This window comes from Tauraco erythrolophus, chromosome 3 (assembly GCF_009769465.1).
Source record: "Tauraco erythrolophus isolate bTauEry1 chromosome 3, bTauEry1.pri, whole genome shotgun sequence".
NCBI classification, from domain to species: domain Eukaryota; kingdom Metazoa; phylum Chordata; class Aves; order Musophagiformes; family Musophagidae; genus Tauraco; species Tauraco erythrolophus.
Genome location: NC_141467.1, coordinates 26,997,895 through 27,012,383, shown reverse-complemented (window position 1 = coordinate 27,012,383; position 14,489 = coordinate 26,997,895). Strand labels below are relative to the sequence as shown.

At 41.5% G+C, this 14,489-nt stretch overlaps 1 protein-coding gene across 8 annotated transcripts in view; it reads right to left on the bottom strand.

The window, feature by feature from the left end:
• Window positions 1–9,076: 9,076 nt before the first annotated feature.
• Window positions 9,077–14,489, bottom strand: part of IKZF1 (IKAROS family zinc finger 1) — a 69,852-nt gene continuing 64,439 nt past the window's right edge. For all 8 annotated transcript variants that reach the window (XM_086608489.1, XM_086608488.1, XM_086608493.1 and 5 more), the window contains one exon: window positions 9,077–10,692. In XM_086608489.1, coding sequence (XP_086464615.1) covers window positions 9,986–10,692 — 707 coding nt within the window. In that variant the 3' untranslated portion in view covers window positions 9,077–9,985. The remainder of the gene's footprint in view (window positions 10,693–14,489) is intronic.

The following is a 14,489-nucleotide window of genomic DNA, read 5'->3' as shown; positions in this document are numbered from 1 at the left end:
CTTTACCTCGCTTATACGAGTGCAGCCCAGGGTTTGAGAAAAATTAAGGGATCGATATAATATTCATAATATAAAGTTATGGAAGTAGCCAGAGGCTTAGTAGCAAAAGCACACAGCACAGTTAGATGTGGGAAGGATGGAGTTTTGAGTCGAATATTTCTCTAATTGCAAAGGAAATTAGGCAAGCGTTGTTTTTTTTTTTAGGAGAAGCAGAACCAAAAGGAAAGCTCTTAGCTTTCCCCCTCTGCACATTCTGTTTCTCCAGAGAAGCTGTGGTGATCCTGCAAAATTTGACAAGGAGGGTGTAACAAGTCCTTCCCTATTTTCTGGAAATCCCACCCTCTTTCCACAGCTTATCTGAAGTTTCTATTTCGCACGTTGGTATTTGTGCAAAGTTTCCAGTGAGCTTTCTGTTGTAAATAAAACATAAAACTGTTTTTATTTGAGCAGCTCAGTATGTGTCCATAGGAAAACTGAGGGAGGGCCCGCAGTGCCGTGCATCAGACAGAGAACCCCTCTCCGAGGGCTGTTTTCCTTTTTATCTGTGCATCATTTAAAGACATTTGCAAGTCAAACGCTGTCTAACTTTGACAACTGATCATGGAAAGGATTATGTATCTTTGTACGTTTGGTCAAAATATTCTGTAAATTTAGGTATCATAAGATATTTTCAGTAACAAGTGGAAGGAAAACTGGCAACTGTTGGTTAAAAATACATAAATTATTGAATATTTTGAATTAGACACACGTATCGTGTGTGTGTATATGTGTATATACGTATCGTGTATACGCATATAGTGTACACAGACACGCACTTTGGTGTCATCTGTAGCCTGAATTCTTGGACCTGTGGCTTTTCTACAGCTCTGAGGGGTCAGTGCAAGGGTCTGCACATACGGATTTCTAAGTTTACTACCCACTGAAGAGGAAGCCTAGTCTGTGGCTGGAGAAAAAGCAAGCATGAAAAGACCTGGCTACCAATCCCGATTTTGTGAGAATGTCATTGCATGATCTTGCGTAAGGAATTTAGGCTTTTTTTGTGCTACAATTTCCCTTTCCGAGAAGGGGAAGAATCTGATAGTTTCACAGTAGTGCTGCTGTTTACCAGCTTTTCAGAAATTCTATCTTGGATTTTAGAAACTATAGAATAAAGATAATAGGATGAAATGATTTTACTTTTTGGTTCAGAGCTATTTCCACTTATTGTAATCTTACCCTGTCCTGCTCCCCCCAGGTCAACAGCTACATGCCTCCTGTATTCAAACAAAAATGGATATTCTTCAGAACTGTGTGTCTCCAGAGACTGGCATATTAAAAAAAGAGAATTTTTTTTAACATTAATGACAACATGAGAAAAAAATTGTTCAAAAGGATTTACACTATATGATTCTCTGCTTTGTCAGGTACTGAAGAAAAAGGGAAGTATGAATGTATAGCAGGAACACCTGCATTGGCTGTCTGGATTTGATGGGGGGGAAGTTGCTAAAATCCAAACAAAAAATAGTTTTAGTTCGCAAATTGTTTTTAGATTTAAGGATAATCAAGAGAAGAGGCCAACTCTTCTGTAGTATAAAAGACATGCAACTATTAAGAATGGTAGAATACTTTTTCCCCTGAAATTCACTAGTTTGGGCTTTTCTGAGTTCTGTGGTCATAACTCTTATGGTGGAGAGTAATTTCTTCACTGCTGAACTCGATGTGTTAATTTTTTCACCCAATCTTCTGCCACCCTTCATTTCACTTCTGGTCTTCCTATCACTTCTGGTACATTTGCCCCTACCTTTGATGACCAAATTATGATTCAGCTATCAAGAACTATTTAACGAAACTCAGACAGATGCCTGTAGTCTCCTTCTCCTGGTTTGGGCTTTGGAATTTTGTTGAAAATGCTTAATTTTAGACCTCATCTATTAATACATGCATTTCATTGTCTTCCTAAAACCACTCTTGCATTTCTTCTTGTGTATTTCTACTCTTTCTGCTGATCAGGATCCAGTCTTTAAAGGTCTGCTAACTGCCGTGTAGTTGTGACCTGGGGAGAAGGAGCGTGCTGTATGTGCATGAACTGCAGGGTCTGTTAGTACCATGTGTTCTTCACCAGCTTGATCGTTTTCACTTGTTCTGGTTACTGCAGGAGAAATTCTCTTCTCAGGTACTATCATAATATCAGACCTTGTAAAACTGCTGTGTGTCTCAGCCAGCTTACGTTTAAAAAAGGGATAGAGAGACAGATGTTTCCAAAGCAGAAGTAATCATTCTAATTTGTACCAATATTTAAGGAGTCCAAAAAACCCCCTACGTACATGTGTATGTTGAGTGCATTTCCCATGTGCATTTGCTAGACTATGCAAATAAAATACTATAAATATTATTAGTCTAGAACTAAGTGACTGGATGCAATGCAAAAATAAAGAGTTTGTGAATGTTTCAGAGTAGGACTTCTGAGGTGGGGAGGACGATTGTATATGTGCTGTGCTAAAAAAAAAGGTAAAGTCCATATAAGAGTGCTCGTTAGTGCCTGCAAACGTGTTTTCAGCAAGTTTTTACTCTCTCTTCTGTTTCTCCAACACAATGGAGAATGAGCCTGTATTGTCTCCTGTGGCTACAGGCAGGAATCTCCCTAAGCTGACAAGGGTACTTTTTTGTACGTTACCACTATCAGTGGTAACAAAACCAGAGTGTTTGAATCCAGATTTGAACCTCCCTTATGTTAGAAGCTCTTTGGATCTCTGTTTTAATGTATAGGATGTGTTAAGGCTGCAGTGTATTTGGTCCTTGTCAATGCAACAGGAGCACTGTGAAGTAAATAGACATTACGATGTCCTTTGAAACAAAATAGAGAGGAACAGAAAAAAGAAACCTCTTCTTTACTTGTAGTACATCACGTCTAAATGTTAAACTGCCTCCTCAATATTCACATTATTTTCCCAGGTTTTTTGGTAAATTTTTTTTTGTGCAGCACTGGCAGGTGCAAAGGCTCCGACAGGCTGGTGAGGCTTTGCAGTCGGAGGCCCCTCAGCCCTGCTCTCTGGGGCAGCGGGGAGAGATGCTGCTGGGCTCCTCTGGGGCTCCTGGCTCTGCTCTTGGTCGTAAGGAGGTTACAAAGGGCGTTAGCTGGGGCTTGCGGCGTACCCGTATCCAGGCTCTGTGAATTTTGGCGCCGGCAAATAGAGGACATTAACTCAGGCTTGGTTTTGCTGGTTGTTCGTAGGATGACGTGGTTTATGGACTTTAAATTGAAAATCAGAGCCCGCTGAAATTGGTCACTAGAGTTTCAACCGACTGACCAGAGGTCAGGGCTTTGGCCCCGAAAGCTTTGCTGAGTCTTCCCTGCCTGCATCATGGGTTTCCCTAGAAGATAGCCAAGAGCAACCTCGGGCAAACAGGAGGTTCAAAATTAAAATTTAATCTGGTCAAACATTGAGTGGGAAACAAGAAGTGAAAACTGTCAGCTGTGCCCAGATCCATTCAGATCACTTCTAGGGACAGTTTTGATACCAAATTATCCTTGTTATGCAAATTTCCTCACCAACCGGCTGGTTCCCAGTTATGCATGGGGAGAAGCGGTGGCCACATCTGCTTCCCGTTTTGCCGTTTCAGAGACGAGCCATCTGTTTGGCCTCATCCCGAACAGCCTGCTCGGTGCTGATTAACTTCCTCACCCCGCCAGCCCCAGGCTCACTGTCTGCTGCAAGGTGTAGATTTTTTTTTCTTCTTCTCTAACTGCTTATAAACCAGAACCTTCACTTCTCTCCCGAGGGACAGGAAGGCGTTGGTTTGTGTGATTTGCAGCCGCCACCAGCGGCAGCAACAGCAGCAGCTGCCCTCTATCACTCACATGTTTCATATGTGTGGTCAGGACAGATAAAACTGGGAATTGTTCCGTGTCCTGGGACGGGCTTTAAAGCAGTGAGACCTTACCTTATATGAGTAAAAAAAACAAACCAAAAGACCTTGCTGCAGTTCACAGGGATCTGGTCGTTTAGCAGGAGCGGGGTTTCAGCCACGCTCGCCACATCCTTTTTTTTTGCTTAAATGGGATCAGCTCCTGCCATCTGAAGCCCAGCTTTGGATTTCTCACTCCCGTCTATCCCATTTTCAGTGAAACTGCAAATTTTTGGCCCTCCTGTTTTCTGAACACCCATCTTCTGGAAATTATGGCAAGATTTCGGAAATGTTGCATGTCTGCAGCTGCCAGTGACTTTAATGAGAATTTTGTGTTCAGCAGCCCTGAAAATTCAGAGTCCGTGTAGCCTGAAAAGAAGATGCATCAAAAATTAAAATTGAGAAACTGGGATAATGGATGTCCTGTTAAGATTAAGACTTCTGTTGCCTTCCACAGGCCAGGTCTGAGGGATTTTTGTCTTTCATGATGCATTCAGACTAGAATTTGTTCTCACGTACCATTTCCCTTCCAGACAAGAAGTTGACTGTGTTTCACGATGGTGGACACGACCTGCCCGGCCCATAGCAGGGAAGGAGGCCCTGGAGCTCTGACCCACATGACAGGCAGGAACAGTTTTTTCAGAAATCAAACATTTTCGTTTTCCAGTTGCAACATTTTCAGCTTTCAAATTGTCACTAGTGCTGCTGAAACTTGGAGCTTTCAGTGAAAGCTTCTCCTTTATTTGTGACCATCTCACAAGCTGACAAAACCAGTGCAACACCCTCAGTGTGCTGGCAAAGGCAGGAGCATTTCTAACCCCTTTTTCCCTAATAAGATGTTGAGTAACTCCCAAACCACCCCCTGAAAACAATGGGAAATTGTTACTTTATCAGGTCTGTGTGCTCCAGGTCTGGCTCCGAGTTGTCATTTTGATATCTACTCAAAGACTCTTGTGCGGTTTAGTCTATTTCTTGATTCCAAAGACTGACCAGAAAATGTTGGTTGCTGAGCACATCTTTTTTGGGGCTTAGATGCTTATATATGGATTGGGAAGCCTGTTTGGGGACTCAAGGCTGAAAATACTCACCCCTGGTAGTCATATGTTTCTGTCTGTGTAAAAATTCATATCTTGGCACCTACAACAGTTTCTGATGTAATTTAATCAAGCTATTGGAGTAGGAAAAAATATAAATGTGATGACTTTAAGAAAGTGTTAGAATAGATGATACCGAGAATAGATTTTAGGTACACAAACTTGCATTTAAATCTGTGGATTTCTCAACTTTAGTTCAAGAATTTAATAACATTGACTGAGAATATTATATTTGGTCTATTTTTGTGATTGTTATTATTATTATTATATAACAGACCGTATTTTCTTTGCAGAAGAGTCACCTGCTGAAACAGAAATTTGTAGTCCAGTTCATTTACTGAGAACTAGCTATGACAATGAACAACAGAATTAGGACATTAAAAAGTTCCTTCTTACAGAAAAGTAGTCATAGTTTATGATGAAACCGTATCACAGTAACTTAAGGAAAATTTAGATTTCGGGAACCTGTAAAAGAATTGATTGAAATACCATTAGAGTTTCTGGGGTTTTTTTAATCTCATTTTGTTCATAATAATACAGCTCTACAAATGGAAATACTTCTAAAACTTTATAAACGATGCTTTCACTAAGCAAAACAGTGATTCTTGTTTGCATTAAATATGTGGTGTGAAATTTACTGTGCTGGAATCTGAAGGAACCAGGGACACCCGCAGAGAAATCACCTTTGTTATGGCAAACGGTAGAAATAATTTCTCCGTGCTTTATTTTGAATTACCATGACTCTACATGCAGAAGTAATTGTGTTCTGTAATGACTTCGGCTGGCTGGTGGGAGGGAAGGGTAAGAGGAGAGGGCTGGAAGGGAACCCACCTTCTCCAAGTCAGCTGCTCGCAGGAGCTGTGTGAGTTTTGTGGCCAGGGGCACTCTGGATGGGAGGTGTCCGATTTAGACTTGATCTTCAGCTTCAGCTGGAGCTGCCTTAGCTGCCTCACGCAGCTGGTGAGCACAGGGTGCTTGACACAGCGTGACTTTGTTTGGCCACAGAAGATGGCAGCGAGGACAGCGAGGACGAGCTCCCCACGAAGCAGGCTACAGGTGCGGCAGCAGAGGCTGAGGCCGTGCAGGATGCTCAGCGCTCCCTCGCTGCCCCGGAGGTGTCTGGCTCCATCTCACCACGCATTGTGCACGCACAGGGCCTCCAGTGGTACCCAACCACTGCTTCACCCAGTGACAGAAATGTTCAGGGGTTTGGGTTTGGGTTTTTTTTTACCATGTTCTCTTGTCTTAAAAGATACAGCTCACTTTGCAGACATAATTTAATACCATTTCGAATTTTTATGAAATTTGCTTGTTTTTTTTAAATGCAATGTTCTCAAAGAAAAATGATGTTACAATGTAAAATAACAGCAAAGAGAAGTGTGTAAATACAACTTTTCTAATAGAAAAGGCAGTGTCTGGGGAAGGGTTGGGAAGTGGTTATTTTTTACTTTTTTAAAAACAGATATAAACTCAAAGCCATTCACTATATTTACTCATTTTAGGGTTCAGCTAAACCATATCAAGGTATTGCACCATATCAAAAAAGAGAAAAAGGGAGATTACACTAGTTTTCTGAGGGCACAGTTTGTTTCGATGTACACCCCCCCATCCTATTGTCATGCCATCCTTGCATGCATTCATGAATAAAACTATCGAAACACTTGTTTCTAAACAAATTGAAGATGATTTTGTGCAAAAAAGAAAAAAAACTCTGAAAGAAGCAAACTTAAAAAAGCCCCTTCATGAACAGAGAATGCTGTTAGCTCCTGCCTTTAAACTGGACCCCTGATACATTGTGCCTTAATATACTTATTTATACTACTGTACTGTTTAATATACAACATCAACATATCCTGGTTTAGCATAAATAAGACAACTTCAGACCCAGGAAACAAACCCACTGGGATTGACAGTGCATCATCACGTCATGTGAACCATTTTAGGTATATATGCACATACATAAAGTAGTAATGACACACAAAACCACGGATAGGGCATGTGCACGTTGACAAGAAAAGCGACACCGAAACTCACTCATACGCGTGCACGTGCGCACAGAGATGTTGCAAAGGGGGTGAACCTACCCCGTAATCAGAAATCACATTTAAAAGCTAAATTCAGGTCAGTCAACACCACTGGAGCTATGCTTGTTTGCACAGTTAATGAACGCGGCTTTATTTGTGTTGGATTTCAGAAAAAGCAAAGAAACAAAACCACCTGAGCAAGCTTCTGTCCCTCTCCCCTTTTACAGCCTGGGGTGTCTTAAAATGAAGGGTTAAAAAAAAATTATGGCTTGGGGTATATAGTGGCCTAAATCTAAGAACAGTAGGAAAGAGGTGTAAGAGCAATGAAAGCTGAATGTTTCTACACAGCCAACAGCTGACTTCACACGGGACATTGCAGCAGGGCCAGGAAATTACTTTGTCCCTTCTTGGTTGGTATCAGTGCAAAGTGGAGAGGGGTAGGGCCAGCTGAATGTATCCCTATCAGCTAGGAGAAAATGAACCCTTTTCAACTTTATTTAAAGAAAATAATAAAGGAAACTGATCACTGCAAGCTCTCCCCTTGAAGGTCTTCTTCAGATTGTTCCTATACAAAAGATTTGGTAATACCTCGTTGCCAGGTACAGTCTGTCTGGAAGCTGAATGTGTGGTGGGCATCGATGACAAAACCGTAGCTGTGGCGTGGAAGCGGCCAACAATTCCTTGTGCCCAACCGCTGCACAGGGTCTTGGGCTGGAAGGTAACAAGCAGTAATGTCTCTTAAGGCAACTGAGTTATAATGCAGGAGTAGAGGGGATCACCTTTGGGCCTGTAGTTTACATCGCTCATTGGCCATCCTGCATCTGCCAGCCTACCTAAGGTGTACGAGTAATTTGTTTTCACTGCTGTGGGTGTATGCACGAGTCCGTGGATGTTCATACGCAGTATTCACATCTGGTGACAAAAACCACTAAATAAGCACACACACGTGCACTTTTGGTGTAAAAACACCTCTGTGCCCACGTGTCATATGAAGTAAGTGTCTTACAGTCGGCAGGAAAAGCTAAGACATGAGACTGTAACAGCATGTGTTTGTAAGTCATTATTTCACCAGTATCTTTCCTCTAACTTCAGTGTTGTTGCTCCTGACTGACACCTGCAAAAGTGAAAGCAGAAGGAACTCTGTGTGCCCGTAGCAGTGTGTGCACGCAGGAGATGTGTATCGAATGTAGCTCTGCATATCAGGCCAGACCGGCCTGGGTACAAGTGCTCACGGTGCCATCGAATCTCCTTTTTAACAAACACGTGCTCGTGTGCGCTTGTGAATGGACAACGTGTGACTGTGTGACGAGCCTGCCAGTCTCGTTGGTTGTACGATTGTGTTTATTGCGGAATATCCATTTATTACGCAGAGTGGAAGTATTTATACGTTCCGTTAATAAGCCGGGATATTTTTACGAATGCTGCTCAGGAAGTGTTGCAGCACCGATGACAGATTTTTATGCAGCTGCAATAATTTCTTCTTTACCCAATCTTAGAGTACGAGTGTGTTCAGGGACAGGAGTGGGCTAGTTGGAAGAGGAAGTTAAGCAGAAGCTTTAAAAAAAGTATTTTTTTTTTGTATCAGCTGTGTTTGGGGTTAAAATCTATTCGTCATACAAGTTTTCATTCCAATTGAAAGTTACAGTATCTGCAGCAGAACCTGCCCTGGAGAAAGCTCTTGGTGGACTTTGCTGTGCTCTGCAAGGTGCTGCGGTCTCTGGTTCCCATTCGGCAAAACCCCATTTAGATTAGTTCCACTGAAGTTGAAGTAACTCCAAACACACGGTGAAATGATTTGTTGAATAGGAAGCCAGGGTTCTTAGCACCTCTGCAGGACACGGTCCCTCATTAAATAGCAAGTGCCAGGAAAAAAGAAGGCTCAGTGCTTTAAAAGTAATTAAGTGCAACACTTAGGAGTAGAGCCACAAAATCTACAAGAGGACATCTCTGTGCAAGCAAAATGGGCTTTTTTTTTTTTCATATATAAGAGAGGGACAGTTGGATATTTTCCAGGCAGTTTAAAAAGATTAAAAATGTGCATAAAGGAGACTTTCCCCACATGTATTTCTAGCTAGTGCGTTTCTCAACTGTACACCCTACTTTTCTAAATAACTGAAACTTAAAAAAAAGAAAGAAAAATTAAATAAAGTGTAACTTGTTTATACGGAGAGAGGAGGGATTGCTTAACGAAAAGTGGAGTTTTATTGGACAGGGAGAGAAAACATTTATTCAAAGAACAGCCAACAATACCCTTTTTCTATACATTAAATGCAATTCATACTTCACAGAGTATATTACAAGGGTGTTTCTTCTATCTTTCTCATTCCTGCTCGCCTGCCTAGTGACACAAACAAGGCATGCCATGATGTCAATACCAGCAGCCCCCTCGCAGGTGGAAACATTCTACTTTTTACCACCAAAGCAACTCAGAACCCTCTGGCTGGGGAGGTCTCGTCCCACCCCAGCTGTCTGTGAAGTCATCTGAGATGAGCCCCTCCATCTTTAGGTGAGTTTAATCTTCCCGAAAGAGTCAAATAATACCAGGAAGTCAAAACCCCATTCACCTGGTGTAAGAGCCCTGCGCTCAGGGTGTTGAGAGAGAAAGCTTGGCTGCTCCTGCCTGTTGTGTCCTCATCCGCGTGGTGCATCCTGCGCATGGTTAGCAGTTTTGGCAAGGGAGGTTTGCAAGAAGCATCAGTCAAGGGAAGGGCTTTCAGCTATGTGACTACAAAAGCTCCTACTTACATTACTAAAGGTTTTTGGTGATCAAACATTTTCGGTAAAAACTTTAGTACTCATTTTAGAAAACTGAGTTGCAATGCATGCTACCAAAAGGAAAAATATTTTCTTGTGGGAGAAGATAGCTGAACTTTTCATTCTCTTGTTACTTTTACTGTCCAGCTGACTTGTGCTTTGTTGCTGTCGTGGCTCGTGCAGCTCCAGTAACGCAGCTGTTGAGGCTCAATCTGTGCCGGAGGAGTTTTAACCCATGTGTAAACGGTGCTCCCCTCGAGTTATGTGGGAAGAGAATTCGTACCTGTCCTGACTATGGTAGCCACACATGTTGCATTCAAAAGGATCGCGGAACCCGTGGCAGCCCATATGGATCGTATACATCACGTGATCCAAGAAAAGGACTCGACAGTGTTCGCACTTGTAAACTTTCACTTGCTCCCCATTGCTGCTGATCACTTTGAAAGCATCCTGGGAATTGTCAGTACCTGCCCTCAAGACATCGTATTGCCTGCTTTCTTCTTTTATAGAGATGCCGTTTCTTGCATGGGGACCTATGTGGTTTGTCAGGTAAATTAAACCGCTGCGTTCCTCGTTATTGCTCTCTGTATCTGTTGAGTCTTGGCAGCTGTTGCTGGGAGAGGCATCTCGTTCGGAGGAGACAGATTTGGCTTTGGAAAGCAGCAACAAGTTTTCCACTGCGCTGTCCTGAGCTGTATGGTTGGAGCGCACCTGATTGTCCCCGAGAGGTTTGTGGAGCTGATAAAGGGGGCTGATGACAGGCACCACCTCAGAACCACCTGGTGGTGTCTGGACAAGGGGACGCAAGGACTCTGCCCCCAGGTAACTGATGGCGTTATTAATGGCCTGGTCGATAACGTGCGTCTGCATTATCTCATTCTCCTTCTCGTAGTTGGTGGTGGCATCATATGGAAGATCAGGCAGACATTTCTCACCTGCAGTGAAAAACAGTCAGGAGTTAGAGGGTTGATTTCCACATAATTAAGAAACCAAACATCATGAATTAATAAAACTGGAAGAAAAGAGTGGATCGAATTCACCTCTGAAATTCACCCGAGGTATTCATAGTTCTCTAATATAGTTGATCAGAAAAATGGTTAGTTGGTGGGGTTTTGTTAACCTGCAAAATAATTTGAGGTCTATGGAAAGGCAAATGGATTAAAATAGATTCTAGAAATAATTATATGGGGACTTGTGGGAGTTACAGATCGAATGCTTCATCCTCTCTTTCTCCTTTCTAACTGGACTCCCTCATCTGCCTCCTCCAGTGAGCCGAGGCATGCCTTTGTGGGAAGCGAAGACAGCGTAACAGCACAGTTACAGTGAGCCTGGCCTTCGTGCTTCAGAGCATGATGCACATTATCAATACTTTTCCCTAAAATATTACAATTTTAGACTGGAAATTGTATGTTTTACTTTTAGATCTTCAGTTTCTTACAAATAACCCGCATCGGCAATGTGGTCGTATGTAATTTCAGAGAAAAATCAACAAAAACTTAATTTTTCATATTGCCACCTCCCTCTCCTCCCACCTTGTTTTTTAAATAAGCCAAGTCAGACACATTACCGGAAGCTACTAATGTTCCTAGAGATTTTGTGTCAAAAAGTTATCATTCACAGGAGCAGCCAAGAACCATGGAAAAATTTAAGTGCATTTGTAGTTGGAATATATTTTCCCTATGAGGTGAAAAGCCCTATATAGAGCAAAATTACTTGTTACTTGTAACTTCGACTCTGATTTGGGATGCCAAAAGCAAGGCGGGGGGACACTCTTAATTTTTTAAAAATCAGACTGCACTCATGTATCTCTAGCTGGCTACACTGGTATTGGACTCTTTGAGTTTCACTGCAGTTTCTCAAAATTCCTGGACAGACAGGACTAAGCAAAACATAGACGGTAAAGGTTAGGAGTGGGAGAAACTATTTAAATACACAGATGCTGATCTTATGAACCTGAAGAGTCTTCTCAAACACTGTAAACTGTCAATGTTATTATCTGGCCCCTAATAAATTTGTGCAAATGCAAAAGGGTAAAAAATTCTCACAGGTTCCTAGAGACTACCAGTAAGACATTGTTTACAGTCTGGATGGATATTCTAGCTCTGCAGATCTTGGGAAATTCATTGAAAGCCACAAAAATCTCCATGAGGTGTTGTCACCATTTCTTAATCAACATGACGTTTGCTGGTAGGCCTTGGAAAGTCCTAATTTATCTAAAAGAAATGCTAATAGGAGCATGACAAATTTACCAGAAGATCTGAAAATTAATTTATTGACAACGTCTCACCCAGTTCTACTCAAATTGACTATTCAAATCAGTGAAGAGCCCAGAAAACTTCTAGCATGACACAGCTGCAATGACAGAGCTAAAGCGTAGAAAGTCCTGCTGTGTACATTTCCCACAAGATATGGTTTCACACCAGTTTTTCCATCCTCTGCAAGCAGAGAGAGAAACGCTTTGAGCATTGCGTAAGTTCCTATAGGGGATGTAGGGTACAGACACCTTCAAGCTGTGCTGCACAAGCTTCTACTTCCTCTTGTTTCCTTTCCCTTTTATTCTGGCAATTTGAGCACCTGCTGAGGTGCATTCTTTTTTCTTCCAGATTTACCCTTTCTAATGCTGTATTTTTCAGGCAGAGTTTGGGACTCGAGATTCAAAATAGGTGTTGTGAGAAACTCTTGAATTAAATATAGAAAAACTCTCCTGATATGAATGTATACCCTTGGCTCAAGAAGGAAAAAAAGAGGTTAAAATCGTTTATATTGCACGGGGACTGTATATCACTGAAAAGTGGGGCTGGTCTTCACTATACACAAATTTTGGACATCCAGAAGGCATGATTTTAATAGCTGTTTCTGGGGCAGTATTTGCTTTATGTAGCATAACTAGTTGGTAGTTGGACTGAGAGGATCAAGTGCCCATAAGACAAATTTGTTTCCAAGCAGAGTGTCTGAAACAGACACAAACTTGAGGTAGGCAGGTATCATTTCTATATTGGGCAATGCAGATAATACTTGCACTCATTAAAAATAATAGCTCATTTCTGTGCTTATTAGAGCATGAGTAAATTAAACTACTAATGGTTTGGTGCACTTCAAGCTTTGCACTGCTCAGGGTTCTGCAGCAGGTACCTAAATAGTAAAAATGCACTTAGTGCATGTGGGTCTCTTCTCTTCTCTTCTCTTCTCTTCTCTTCTCTTCTCTTCTCTCTCTTCTCTTCTCTTCTCTTCTCTTCTCTTCTCTTCTCTTCTCTTCTCTTCTCTTCTCTTCTCTTCTCTCTCTTCTCTTCTCTTCTCTTCTCTTCTCTTCTCTTCTCTTCTCTTTCTCTTCTCTTTCTCTTCTCTTTCTCTTCTCTTTCTCTTCTCTTCTCCTCTTCTCTCCTCTTCTCTCCTCTTCTCTTTCTCCTCTTTTTTCTTTTCTTTTTTCCTTTTTTTTCTTTTTCACCCCTCTCTTCTTTGCAGCCTGTTGTTTTAACAGGATGTGTCAACCTTGCCTGCAGTTCTCACTCTCTAGTTTGGAGGGCCCAGTTCTGCTTTTGGGTCTGGGAGCTATTCCATTATGGAATATAGAGAGAATTTTACAGATAAGGGGCTTAATTTGGTGAACAATCTCACTTTTGAAAGTTAATGAATTTAGCCTTGATAAAACTGAGTGAAGGAACAGACAGTCTTTCCCTTATGCAAAGGATGTCATTTGCTCCTTCTCTCTGGAATTCAGCACAGGGATTGGGACAACATGGTAATCTATAGGAGCAATAAACATGTTTTATTACCCAAAAGCTCCCCTGACCAGCCAGCCGTATCTTGTATTAATCAGGAATGTACCTATTACAGGAAGCAGCAGGTGAGGATTGGAAAGGAAAGGATTTGGGGGCATTTTCTTATCAGAAAACTTCATCCTTTTGAAGGTTAGCAAACTTCCATAAATATCTGCTGCCAGTAGGTTGTCTTCCTACACCGCACCCTGAATAACTAACTGACAGGAAACTGCCCTCCTAAAACTTGTAGTTGAACTGGCTATGTTTACTGCTTCTCAGGGTGAACAGAGAAAAGGAGAACAAAAAAGCTAGTCCACACCCACGGATGCATCACATATAGGATACTTGCTAGTACCTTTTAAATGATAACACTTCTTCCTGGAGCTTTCCTAGAACTAGTATTTCGCCTAACGCAATCAGTTACTAAAGTGTCTAAATGAATCAAGTTTACCTCTTGTAGTTGATATATTTTTGGTAACTACCTCTACTACAACTTTTGTCCTCTTATGAACATAAGCATTTCTTATCCTTGACTGCCTCCTGGAATTGTTGCCTTTGGACTTGAAGACAATCTTGGACTTTTATTTCAAACTTTTCGTCGCACCTCCTGACATAGCTGAGATTCCCCTTTCCTTGTCTCAGAAATATTAACTTTCCTTTCACCCTGTGTCCTCATTGAAGAAGGTATATTTGGAATTTCTGTCCCATAAAACAGTCTTTTTCTGCCTTGACTTTTGACTGAAGACCTTCTTAATGTGTGAGTTTTTTTCAAAGATTTCAATTTTCTCTGATTGTCTCCCATAGAATAATATTCTAAATTAATGTACAGAGAACTATAAAAGAATCTAACTAGGTATGAGTATATGCTGTTATCTAATCTCCCATGTTTTTATTCATTTAAGACTAACTCTACGTATCTGACAAAGTATTATCTGTGGGTCTTTCAAAACTGATGTAACCACTCCCTGGTACGG